Source organism: Gadus chalcogrammus, chromosome 12, assembly GCF_026213295.1.
Source record: "Gadus chalcogrammus isolate NIFS_2021 chromosome 12, NIFS_Gcha_1.0, whole genome shotgun sequence".
Classification (NCBI taxonomy): domain Eukaryota; kingdom Metazoa; phylum Chordata; class Actinopteri; order Gadiformes; family Gadidae; genus Gadus; species Gadus chalcogrammus.
This window is the reverse complement of record NC_079423.1, coordinates 33,037,156-33,050,393: the sequence shown is the minus strand read 5'-3', so window position 1 is coordinate 33,050,393 and position 13,238 is coordinate 33,037,156. Positions and strand designations below refer to the sequence as shown.

At 53.6% G+C, this 13,238-nt stretch overlaps 1 protein-coding gene across 3 annotated transcripts in view; it reads right to left on the bottom strand.

Annotated features, from left to right (window-relative positions):
- Nucleotides 1–13,238, bottom strand: part of csnk1g2b (casein kinase 1, gamma 2b) — a 37,027-nt gene that overhangs the window by 5,464 nt on the left and 18,325 nt on the right. For 2 of the 3 annotated variants that reach the window (XM_056603449.1, XM_056603450.1), the window contains 6 exons: nt 7,155–7,303; nt 6,622–6,856; nt 5,952–6,037; nt 4,946–5,030; nt 4,312–4,460; nt 3,864–3,944 (listed from right to left, as the gene is read on the bottom strand). In XM_056603449.1, coding sequence (XP_056459424.1) covers nt 3,864–3,944; nt 4,312–4,460; nt 4,946–5,030; nt 5,952–6,037; nt 6,622–6,856; nt 7,155–7,303 — 785 coding nt within the window. The remainder of the gene's footprint in view (nt 1–3,863; nt 3,945–4,311; nt 4,461–4,945; nt 5,031–5,951; nt 6,038–6,621; nt 6,857–7,154; nt 7,304–13,238) is intronic. The other variant, XM_056603448.1, reaches the window with a different exon arrangement.

Here is a 13,238-nt window from a genome sequence, read left to right as displayed (position 1 = left end):
TACGGGGGGTGGATCACCACAGTGGGTCACTAGGTGTTCTCACTACGGTGGTGGATCACCACAGTGGGTCACCACAGTGGGTCACCAGGGGTTCTCACTACGGGGGTGGATCACCACAGTGGGTCACCACAGTGGGTCACCAGGGGTTCTCACTACGGGGGTGGATCACCAGGGGTTCTCAGTACGGGGGGTGGATCACCAGGGGTTCTCACTACGGGGGTGGATCACCACAGTGGGTCACCAGGGGTTCTCACTACGGGGGTGGATCACCACAGTGGGTCACCACAGTGGGTCACCAGGGGTTCTCACTACGGGGGTGGATCACCAGGGGTTCTCAGTACGGGGGGTGGATCACCAGGGGTTCTCACTACGGGGGTGGATCACCACAGTGGGTCACCAGGGGTTCTCACTACGGGGGTGGATCACCACAGTGGGTCACCACAGTGGGTCACTAGGTGTTCTCACTACGGTGGTGGATCACCACAGTGGGTCACCACAGTGGGTCACTAGGTGTTCTCACTACGGGGGTGGATCACCACAGTGGGTCACCACAGTGGGTCACTAGGTGTTCTCACTACGGGGGTGGATCACCACAGTGGGTCACCAGGGGTTCTCACCACGGGGGTGGATCCCCACAGTGGGTCACCAGGGGTTCTCACTACGGGGGTGGATCACCACAGTGGATCACCACAGTGGGTCACCAGGGGTTCTCACTACGGGGGTGAATCACCACAGTGGGTCACTAGGTGTTCTCACTACGGGGGTGGATCACCACAGTGGGTCACTAGGTGTTCTCACTACGGGGGTGAATCACCACAGTGGGTCACTAGGTGTTCTCACTACGGGGGTGAATCACCACAGTGGGTCACCAGGGGTTCTCACTACGGGGGTGAATCACCACAGTGGGTCACTAGGTGTTCTCACTACGGGGGTGAATCACCACAGTGGGTCACCAGGGGTTCTCACTACGGGGGTAGCACTGCGCTCTGTGCCAGTGTCTCGGTGGGAGGGCGTGTCGTCCCGTTGAGCAGACAGAGCGTGTGGACCGATGGGGGGGGGGTGGGGGTGCATCACAGGGGGACACCACAGAGCCACGCAGCAGTACCTGGACAGAGCCCCCCCGCCGCTCTGAGCCCCCCCCCGGCTGGTTATGGGTCACGGGGGCCGGTTGGGCCTCACCTCCTCGGGGCTCAGGGGACTGACCGTAGAGCGAGACACAGGAGGGGGGGGGTGGGGAGCAGCGGGGGAGGGAGGGCCGTGGGTGGAGGAGGGGGGGGGTGGTGGGGTTGGTGTGCATGTGAGGTGGGGGTGAGTTGCGTGTGTTTGTGGGGGAGGGTATGATGGAATAGGGTCAGGGGAGTAAATGGGAATAAGGAAGAAAAACAAACAAAACAAAGGTTTTTTCAAAGAAGTTAGAGAACCGTAACCGTTGGAGACTAACGCTGTGAATCATGGGGGGACGCAGATCCATGAACAGGCAGGATATCAAACAGAGCCGGGATCACATCCCCAAGCACAGTGGACCTTAAACAGGCAGGATATCAGACAGACAGCCGGGATCACATCCCCAAGCACAGTGGACCTTAAACAGGCAGGATATCAAACAGCCGTGATCACATCCCCAAGCACAGTGGACCTTAAACAGGCAGGATATCAAACAGAGCCGGGATCACATCCCCAAGCACAGTGGACCTTAAACAGGCAGGATATCAAACAGAGCCGTGATCACATCCCCAAGCACAGTGGACCTTAAACAGGCAGGATATCAGACAGACAGCCGTGATCACATCCCCAAGCACAGTGGACCTTAAACACCACATTGTTTGTCTCAATTCATTTATTGTGAAAATATGTTCCCAGACATATTCCATTCTCCCCGTGTGTTGGGCTAGGACTCATTGGCCAATGGGGCTTGATTTGACAGCCATTAGGGTCGCTATTTCTTCCCCAGTTTGGGTACACAAGACATATTCTATCAACATGTGAAACCCATCATCTCATAATATCTCCTGTCAATCGATCCTCATTATGTCTCATATTGAAAAGGGTCATTCTTTGACAACCAATGATCGGCCCCGTTATATCTACTGCCTTGTCCACGTGACTGGGGATTGGCCGCGCTATAAGAGGGCGCTAAACTGGCTGCTGTCAACAGCCTCAGGCTGGGCTGAAGGAGCCAGGAGTCATCACAGTCTAGAGTCCAACGCGATAAGTCAATCATAAAACCTTTCAGCCCACTTTAAAACGGCTCACCGGGAAACCAAGAGGACAACCTAATATATAATCTAGTACCTTTTCTCTTTTTGAAACCTTTGTTAAATAAGACATTTCTGATAATGCCAAAGGGTCAAGGCTGAGATGGGAGGTAGGGTCCAGTGTATACTGTGTCACACTCTGCAGACAGCCTGTCATTGGGAGGTGGGGTCCAGTGTATACTGTGTCACACTCTGCAGACAGCCTGTCATTGGGAGGTGGGGTCCAGTGTATACTGTGTCACACTCTGCAGACAGCCTGTCATTGGGAGGTGGGGTCCAGTGTATACTGTGTCACACTCTGCAGACAGCCTGTCATTGGGAGGTGGGGTCCAGTGTATACTGTGTCACACTCTGCAGACAGCCTGTCATTGGGAGGTGGGGTCCAGTGTATACTGTGTCACACTCTGCAGACAGCCTGTCATTGGGAGGTGGGGTCCAGTGTATACTGTGTCACACTCTGCAGACAGCCTGTCATTGGGAGGTGGGGTCCAGTGTATACTGTGTCACACTCTGCAGACAGCCTGTCATTGGGAGGTGGGGTCCAGTGTATACTGTGTCACACTCTGCAGACAGCCTGTCATTGGGAGGTGGGGTCCAGTGTATACTGTGTCACACTCTGCAGACAGCCTGTCATTGGGAGGTGGGGTCCAGTGTATACTGTGTCACACTCTGCAGACCGCCTGTCATTGGGAGGTGGGGTCCAGTGTATACTGTGTCACACTCTGCAGACAGCCTGTCATTGGGAGGTGGGGTCCAGTGTATACTGTGTCACACTCTGCAGACAGCCTGTCATTGGGAGGTGGGGTCCAGTGTATACTGTGTCACACTCTGCAGACAGCCTGTCATTGGGAGGTGGGGTCCAGTGTATACTGTGTCACACTCTGCAGACAGCCTGTCATTGGGAGGTGGGGTCCAGTGTATACTGTGTCACACTCTGCAGACAGCCTGTCATTGGGAGGTGGGGTCCAGTGTATACTGTGTCACACTCTGCAGACAGCCTGTCATTGGGAGGTGGGGTCCAGTGTATACTGTGTCACACTCTGCAGACAGCCTGTCATTGGGAGGTGGGGTCCAGTGTATACTGTGTCACACTCTGCAGACAGCCTGTCATTGGGAGGTGGGGTCCAGTGTATACTGTGTCACACTCTGCAGACCGCCTGTCATTGGGAGGTGGGGTCCAGTGTATACTGTGTCACACTCTGCAGACAGCCTGTCATTGGGAGGTGGGGTCCAGTGTATACTGTGTCACACTCAGCAGACCGCCTGTCATTACTGCTAGAAAACAATGAATGAAGCATCTCCAACTCGTGCCATGACGGAGCTTAGAGCGGCGGAGTGTGGCGGGTCTGTCCGAGCGGCCGGCTCGCCCTGTGGCTCCGCCCCCCGGCTCACCAGCGTTATCAGCAGATACTCTTTCTATTTTCTTTACTGCCTTCTTAACCGACAATGGGCGACGCTGAAGAGAAGCGTTATGCGTTGAAAGAAAGGCAACAAGGGAACAAGTATGGCAGCCATTTGGTCCAGGAAGTAGCGGCAGCGCCCTGACGACGTGGAGGAGGAACCGGACCGACCGGGCGCTGGTGTGCGTGTGAGCAGGAGGGCGCTCACCTGGTTCTTGGTCTGCTGTTGTGCTTTGTCTCTGCTGGGCTGTGCGGGCGTGTCGCTGGGGATGGGGCCTATGGGCGTTGGCTGGGACACCAGAAGGAAGAGGTTAACAAACACTGTCCCGCATGGGACCAGCATGTGGATATGAAGCTCTGGACGGAGGCTTATGGAGGCGTGGTGGGCCTGCCAGCATCGATGTCCTCATTAACTCATAGAAGCAAAAGGGCCCCTGGGGCCCGGTGCACCCCGGTGTCCCCTGGGGCCCCGGTGCACCCCGGTGTCCCCTGGGGCCCCGGTGCACCCCGGTGTCCCCTGGGGCCCCGGTGCACCCCGGTGTCCCCTGGGGCCCCGGTGCACCCCGGTGTCCCCTGGGGCCCCGGTGCACCCCGGTGTCCCCTGGGGCCCCGGTGTCCCCGTCACACTGAAGGAGGCCTCGCGGGAGGGGACTCACCAGAGGCTTGCCGACCCAGTCGTATTCGTAGTCGAACACGTAGCTGTTCCTGTCGAACAGGTCCGTGAAGAGCTTCCTCAGGTAGTCGTAGTCGGGCTTCTCAAAGAAGTCCAGCCGGCGGACGTAGCGCAGGTACGTTGCCATCTCTTCTACAAGCACAGGACGGGGTCAGGGGTCATTACAGGACGGGGTCAGGGGTCATTAGAGGGCGGGGTCATTACAGGGCGGGGTCAGGGGTCATTAGAGGGCGGGGTCAGGGGTCATTACAGGACGGGGTCAGGGGTCATTACAGGACGGGGTCAGGGGTCATTAGAGGGCAGGGTCATTAGAGGGTGGGGTCAGGGGTCATTACAGGGCGGGGTCAGGGGTCATTAGAGGGCGGGGTCAGGGGTCATTAGAGGGCGGGGTCAGGGGTCATTAGAGGGCGGGGTCATTACAGGGCGGGGTCAGGGGTCATTAGAGGGCGGGGTCAGGGGTCATTACAGGACGGGGTCAGGGGTCATTAGAGGGCGGGGTCAGGGGTCATTAGAGGGTGGGGTCAGGGGTCATTAGAGGGCGGGGTCAGGGGTCATTAGAGGGCGGGGTCAGGGGTCATTAGAGGGCGCTCTGATCATTGATGGTGACCGATGCTCACCTGGGAAGCTCTCACAGAGCACTTCTATCGGCGTGGCGCGTTTGGTATCCCCGATCTTCTGGTAGCGCTCCTTCAATGTGTCCGCCTGCAGGCAGAACCAGAGACGCATTACCCCCCTCCAAGCTAGCCCCACCCTGCAGGACCAGAGACGCATTATCCCCCCTCCAAGCTAGCCCCACCCTGCAGGCAGAACCAGAGACGCATTATCCCCCCTCCAAGCTAGCCCCACCCTGAAACCCACCCAGACAGTGGCCCCCGTGTGGTCAGTGGCCCCCGTGCGGTCGTTGGCCCCCGTGCGGGCAGTGGCCCCCGTGCGGGCAGTGGCCCCCGTGCGGGCAGTGGCCCCCGTGTGGTCAGTGGCCCCTGTGTGGTCAGTGGCCCCCGTGCGGTCAGTGGCCCCTGTGTGGTCAGTGGCCCCCGTGCGGTCAGTGGCCCCTGTGTGGCCCCCGTGTGGCCCCCGTGTGGTCAGTGGCCCCCGTGTGGCCCCCGTGTGGTCAGTGGCCCCCGTGTGGTCAGTGGCCCCCGTGTGGTCAGGGGCCCCGTGCTGAGGAGGCGTTGGGTTGCAGACGTATTGCCCTGTTGATGACTCATCACCAGGTGGAGTTAGGGACCCAGACTCAGCCGTTTGGACCGTTCTAATGAACCTGGTTTGATATTCATGTTACTAAAGAGTTGGACCATGTACTGAGGGAGCTTAACGGATCCTGCTTCCACGTAATGAAGAGAAGGTTAAGTCCTCCCAGACCACATGTGTATATATATATATTGGTTTATATTATGCAATGGAGATAATGCAAGGTTGGTGTGCAGTTGCACCATCATCCAGTAGATGGTATGGGGCTAAAACCTGTGGGTCAAAGCCCAATGTCCCTGAGCAAGCTGCCCACACCCACTGCTCACTAATGACCTCAACACTCAGTGCAAGTTGGATGGATACGTGTGTTGAATGACTGGATGGTAGTAGTGGGATAGCAGTTATGTATGTGTTGTGCATCCCTAACGGTACCTTAAGGCCCTGCCAGGGAAGGCTCCCTCGCAGGAAGTACATGAACATGTGACCTAAAGCCTCCAGGTCGTCTCTCCTGCTTTGCTCTGGAACAGGAGAGGAGATGAGTCAGAGTGTATTACTGGCCAACATTCATGGGCGCATTTATGACCCGTTTGCTGAGAGAGGGATAAGAACAGGATAGCAATGAGGGCTGCGAGGCCTCTAGGGTTGGGCTCTGGCGCCATCAGCTCTCTGATAACGCCGTGAAGAAAAGATGACTCGGTTAAATAAGGTACATATCCAGTGTTTCCCCCAGAAAATGTCAAGGTGGTCAGAGAGCGGGGGGCGGCCCTGCAGTCTTTGGTGAGGGTTTCATTTCAAACGACTATTGTTTTGAACAGTATCACCGGTGCATTATTTAGCTTTATTTTTTGTACCTGATGGAAGTATGATTTATTTCTCTACGGGAGTTTTGTGCTTTGCTAATGCATAATGCATAATAATTATTTTTTTTATTATTATTGACTACACATTGGTAGTCAAGGCGGGACCCTATTGTTGTTAAGGCGGCCGCCTTAACCATACAGTGCTGGGGGAAACATTGATAAGGACAATTAATCAAAGCCAGATCATGTGCTTTTATCACATGTACATTCAGGAGGGGGGCCAAGTGGCGGAGGGGTCTCACCTTTGCCCAGGTGTGTGTTGATGCTCATGTAGCGGGCCGTGCCCGTCAGGCTCTTGTGCTCCCGGTACGGGATGTGTTTCTTGGTTTCCGGGTCGATGTACTCTTTGGCCAGACCAAAGTCGATGATGTGGATGGTGTGCTGTCGCTTGCTCCCGGGACGGCCCACCAGGAAGTTCTCCGGCTTCACGTCCCGGTAGATCAGGCTCTTGGTGTGCACGTACTCCATCCGGGTGATCTGGCAGGAGGAGAAAACGAATGGGTCACCGTCTCATTTCAGTCAATAGTGAATAACAATCAAAGGACAAACACTGCAGGGCGCTGCTACCCACGTTCCCCTTGGCTTTGAGGTTAGGGTTAGGGTTAGCTTTACCCTAACCCTAACCCTAACACTGCAGGGCGCTGCTACCCACGTTCCCCTTGGCTTTGAGGTTAGGGTTAGGGTTAGCTTTACCCTAACCCTAACCCTAACCCTAACACTGCAGGGCGCTGCTACCCACGTTCCCCTTGGCTTTGAGGAAAGGCAGGGTGCTTACCAGCTGTATGGCTATCATGAGGACCGTCTTCAGGGAGAAGGTGCGGTCGCAGAGGTCAAACAGGTCCTCCAGGCTGGGTCCCAGTAGCTCCAGCACCATGGCGTTGTATTTCCCACAGGGACCAAAGTAGTACACCTGAGGGATTCCCTCTGGACAGACAGGGGCAGACAGACAGTCAGCTTGGTTGGCACCGAGTACACATCCTCCTCAAACAGCACCGGGCTTCAGGGGGCCTGAAGGAGGCAACGCCCTGTAACTGGCCCTGGTTAGTTTACCAGTGATACTGGATCCTTTCTGCCCGGTAAGTCTTAGGTATGTAGAACATCATACTTCATTTATCTTGTGACATGTGACATTTAAATGTAAATTAGTAAAATTTTATTTTATTAGTAAGATTATATCTTAATACCAGCATCATTGACACCTTAATCCCATCAAAGACCATTTTTATTCACACAAGGACTGCACAGTAAAGGGGAAGCCCACTTTGAACAGGGGCTCCACACGGTGACAGAGTGTGGGCGAACACCCTGAAGCATCACTCATGAGGGAGGATGAAGCTCGGGTTCTGGAAGCTTTGAGAATGTGTGAATCAGGGCTGTAGAAATATCCTCCACCCCACAGACTTGGTTCTCTTCCTCCATTCTCTCCATTGTGGTTTGGACACAAACCCCCACATGCTACTACAAACCATGGCTGCCAGAACAGGATGGAGAACACTCCTCAAACCATGGCTGCCAGAACAGGATGGAGAACACTCCTCCAACCATGGCTGCCAGAACAGGATGGAGAACACTCCTCCAACCATGGCTGCCAGAACAGGATGGAGAACGGTCTCCACCACGGTCTCCACCCCCACCACGGTCTCCACCCCCGCCACGGTCTCCACCACGGCCTCCACCCCCGCCACGGTCTCCACCACGGTCTCCACCCCCACCACGGTCTCCACCACGTCCTCCACCACGTCCTCCACCCCCGCCACGGTCTCCACCACGGCCTCCACCCCCACCACGGTCTCCACCACGGTCTCCACCCCCACCACGGTCTCCACCACGTCCTCCACCACGTCCTCCACCCCCGCCACGGTCTCCACCACGGCCTCCACCCCCACCACGGTCTCCACCCCCACCTCAGTCTCCACCACGGTCTCCACCCCCACCACGGTCTCCACCACGGCCTCCACCCCCACCACGGTCTCCACCCCCATCACGGTCTCCACCACGGTCTCCACCCCCACCACGGTCTCCACCACGGCCTCCACCCCCGCCACGGTCTCCACCCCCACCTCGGTCTCCACCACGGTCTCCACCCCCACCACGGTCTCCACCACGGCCTCCACCCCCACCACGGTCTCCACCCCCATCACGGTCTCCATCACGGTCTCCACCCCCATCACGGTCTCCACCACGGCCTCCACCCCCGCCACGGTCTCCACCCCCGCCACGGTCTCCACCCCCATCACGGTCTCCACCACGGCCTCCACCCCCGCCACGGTCTCCACCACGGCCTCCACCCCCACCATGGTCTCCACCACGGCCTCCACCCCCACCACGGTCTCCACCACGGCCTCCACCCCCACCACGGTCTCCACCACGGCCTCCACCCCCACCTCGGCCTCCACCCCCCAGTCTGAACCTCAGCCTGCTGCCATCATGACACGTTCGACTCAACAGTTGTGTGTTTTCCATCCTACTGGGCGCCGGGCAGCGGCAGGACTGGGTAGCTGTCTGCCGGTCGGAGCAGGGGTCCCCACTACCTCCACACGGCCCTTAGGGGGTATTGCAGTTGTGCTGTTTGAAGCGTTATTCCAGCAAATGAGAATTCTTACCCAATTAGACCATTTCAGAAATGAAACAGAAAATAAATGGCAATCTCAACTAAGCGTGTGCGTGATAAATAATAACCTTGCATCCACGTGATAAATGGTTTAAAATGCGACCATTTTGTTGGCAGTCTTAAGGCTTACAACAGCGATGGGAAACCAGCAGCATAATGACAACGCACCCATCACCTTCGACCTTTATACCTGGGCTCATTCACCACCACACCCTGATCTGGAACTGTCCGCATGACCTCAGAAGAATGTGGGGCCTCCTTAAAGCATTTTGCTCAGGAGTGAGGAGGGAAAGGCTTCAGAAGAACCAGTGGGTATAATGTCGCAGCGGTTCTGCTTTAGTTGTTTTCATGGATCAAACTAAAAGTAACCGAGACCGCACACACAAGATGGTTGAACCAGCCAACTGCGAGCCATTGTGAAATTTAAACGGCATCTATTTCTACATAATTTGTGCAGATTTTCAATCCAAAACAAACAAAAAATAATCTACATTTATTAACATGAAGTTCCAAGATAGCCCCAAACCCATTAGTAGGATGACCCACTAATGGTTTTGGTGGCGAAGCACAAAAGCTGCAGACAAGCACAGCCTCAGCAGATGCTTGTCCTACATTTTTGGGACAGACCTTTTTATGTACTTTCACTATGTTGGCTAGGTGCAGCGGTCAACACACCTTGTGTTTAGGGATTTTAAGGGTGAAACTCAGTGCTATGGTGGCAGTGAATTAAGAAACACACACACACACAGTGTGCATGCGTCAGGAGCTCATGAAGAACACGGAGCATGTTTACTGAGCAGTGTGGGAGAGTGCTCTGAGTGACTGTGCTTAATGCTGACCTTCTAACCAGGGGGTGGAGGGATTAGAGCTGGATTTGCATGATCGTTTCTGCAGGGAAAAAGGCTGAATGGTGCATGAATGCATACACATTCATGCACACATGTGCAACCACCACACGGGCTGACAAGCCCAGTCACAGCCCGTCCCCAGAACACCTTTGAACAAGCCCGTGGAACGGTACCAGGCCTGGAATCCACTGTCTAACTCTGCCTCTTTCCATCGACAGTACCAGCTCAACTTGCCACGACTTGGAATGGCACGACTTGGTTTGGTTCCAGGCATGTCATGATTCCATCGAGAATAAAGTACGTCTTTTACTTAGGCGGGTCGTCAAAGCCTGCATGCTCAAAACTGCGCATGCTTATCACGCCACATATAAGCAGACAGGGCTAGACTCCGAAGCGTCTCCACTTCTGTCACGGCCCACGGCGTGTTCTTGCGCGCTGATCCTGCGGTATTCAATAATCAATCAATACTGTTGACTGAACGCTGATGCTAGTGTTGAAAGATGCTGGCATCGTGGCGAAAATGGAATCCTCGTCTGAAATCGAACCCCCTCTCCGTGTGATGCAGTTTCTCTTATTTCGTCTGTGCTTTCTAGGGTCACATCATGCATACATGTATTACTTGTAAACTATAACGTTTTCAAGTACCCTCATAGTTCATTATCTTGAATGTGAAATCTTACATTGTGGGTCGCCTATATAATATAACATCGCTTAGGCCTAAAAAAAAAAAAAAGTTTGGTTCCTGTTGGTTGTCAGTTGAGGTCATGGGTAGGTAGGGAATTTATTTTATTTTTTTATTTTATTTTTTCCAGCGGCAGCGAATGATAGGTAGGTTGTTTTCATTTAAAAACGAGAAAATTCGCTCATCCTTGTACAGAATGAAGAGGTGCTGTACCAAAACGTAATTATAGAGGTGCTGTACCAAAACGTAATTACATTAAAAAACATATTTTTTTGTTTTATTTTTTTATAAAACTCATAAAATAATTTGGGTCGCACATAAATTGACAGGGTCGGTCGGCCTTACTGTGACAAGTTGCTCATCTTGTGATGATATGATAAACACTGCCATAAACTATAAACCCTCTTTTCGACAGAAGAAGAAATTGTACAAATCAATTTCTGTGATAAGTTGCTCATCATGTGACGATATGGTATAAAAACTGCTATAACGTGGAGAGGGGCTGCAATTTCAGACGGCGACTCCATTTTTGGGCACAATACCTGGTGTCAGTTGTCTGGCTCGGACGTCGTGCTCGTCCAGCTGTGCACTCTCTGGCCAATCAGTGACCAGCAGCCTGTTGACGTCACACAACCGTATCAGCTCTCATAGCACCTCGATGGAGGCCTGACAAACAAGGCACCAGGTACCAGTCTGGCAATGGAAAGCCAAAAAAAGCAGGGCCAGTTGGAGGCGAGTTTGGCTGGTGCCGTCGATGGAAAAAGGGCCATAAAAGGGACCAGGCCACGACAACAGGTCACTGGGAGTCCAACTCCTCCACACTGGGCCACATTCTGGAGGTCACAGCAGACATGATCAACCCATCGTCTCCTGCTTGGTCCGTTTGCAAAAGGCGGCGGTGCAGTCGGGCCAACTGTAGGCCCCGGCCGTCCCGGTAACAGAGGGCACAGCAGGGTGCAGTCGGGCCAACTGTAGGCCCCGGCCGTCCCGGTAACAGAGGGCACAGCAGGGTGCAGTCGGGCCAACTGTAGGCCCCGGCCGTCCCGGTAACAGAGGGCACAGCAGGGTGCAGTCGGGCCAACTGTAGGCCCCGGCCGTCCCGGTAACAGAGGGCACAGCAGCAGGGTTCTCGTAGGCTTTACGATACAATGATTGCTTGGTCACCATCATGCAACAAAACTCTAACAATGGGGACACGTATGAGGATGATACACAAGACAATGTCCCTGTTTTACCTAGCTGCATGTGATGTAAAATAAGCATGATAAATGCGTGTCGAATAATAGGCAGTTAATAATAGGTGTCCATGCATTGGCTAAAGCGGCATCTAAGCTTCACGCTTAGCGCTCAGTGGAATGTCTGAGACAATCAAGCCTATTGTACCTCAAGACCAACCTCCATAAACCAGAGACAATAGTGTGTGTGTGCGTGTTGGTGCTGCCCTACAGTTGATGTTAAGTTAGGAGAAGAGTGTTGAGGAGTCGGAGGCTGACTAAAGGATCTGACATTAAAGAGTTAAAGGCTGTGGATGGAGAGACACTCAGTAGCCGTCTGATCTGTACTCTGCGTTACGCCAGGCGCTCTAGACACTCAGTAGCCGTCTGATCTGTACTCTGCGTTACGCCAGGCGCTCTAGATCGGTGCCGTTCTCACATCAATTAAGAGTAAATTCATCTCCATATCAGAAAGCAGGCAGCATAGCTATTCTGCTAGTCCAGTACTATGCTAACCCTTTTGAAACAGAGCCAATATGATTGAGTTACTGCGTGTGAATAAATAAAGTGAAATGCAGATATCTATCGCTATATCTATATAGATGTTTGCTCACTGCTTTTAATTATAAATCAAAATCAAAACGTTGAATGAAGAATCCAGCAATTTAAACCTTAATAATAAATTATGAACCCCTTTTTATAAACATATGGCGGTATAACTTCAGGTTGAATGGACATGACACCCTCACCCTGATACACAGCTTGATATTGCATCTCTCTGAACACACAACTTTGCATGGTATGGGGTTAGGGTTAGAGTAAGGGTCAGGGTTAGGGTTAGGGAACAGAGTGGTAAATACAACCCTCTTGTGGAGCGGGACAAACAGAGCCTGTCTCCTCCAGTCACGGGACATGGCGTGTACAGAATACCGTCACACACCACGTCCACGTCAGTACTCCCACTGGGTGAGGAATGAATACGTCATTTACATGGTACCAGGGACAGCATGCATGTAGATTCAGCATGGAGGAAGCCTTAAATGCTTCACTACCAGGACTGCAGCAGGCAGACCGGGTAGCCCTGATTGATGCACTGTGTCACCACGTCAATTTAATGTTGGAAGACGCTTCTGTGTTTAGCTCACCAACACCACCAGTGCCTCTACCACCATCACACTTACCACCACCAGTACTACTAACAGAAGTACTAGCAGTACAACTACCACCACCAGTACTACTACCAGAAGTACTACCAGTACTACTACCACCACCAGTACTACTACCAGAAGTACTACCACCACCAGTACTACTACCAGAAGTACTACCAGTACTACTACCACCACCAGTACTACTACCAGAAGTACTAGCAGTACAACTACCACCACCAGTACTACTACCAGAAGTACTACCAGTACTACTACCACCACCAGTACTACTAACAGAAGTACTAGCAGTACAACTACCACCACCAGTACTACTACCAGAAGTACTACCACCACCAGTA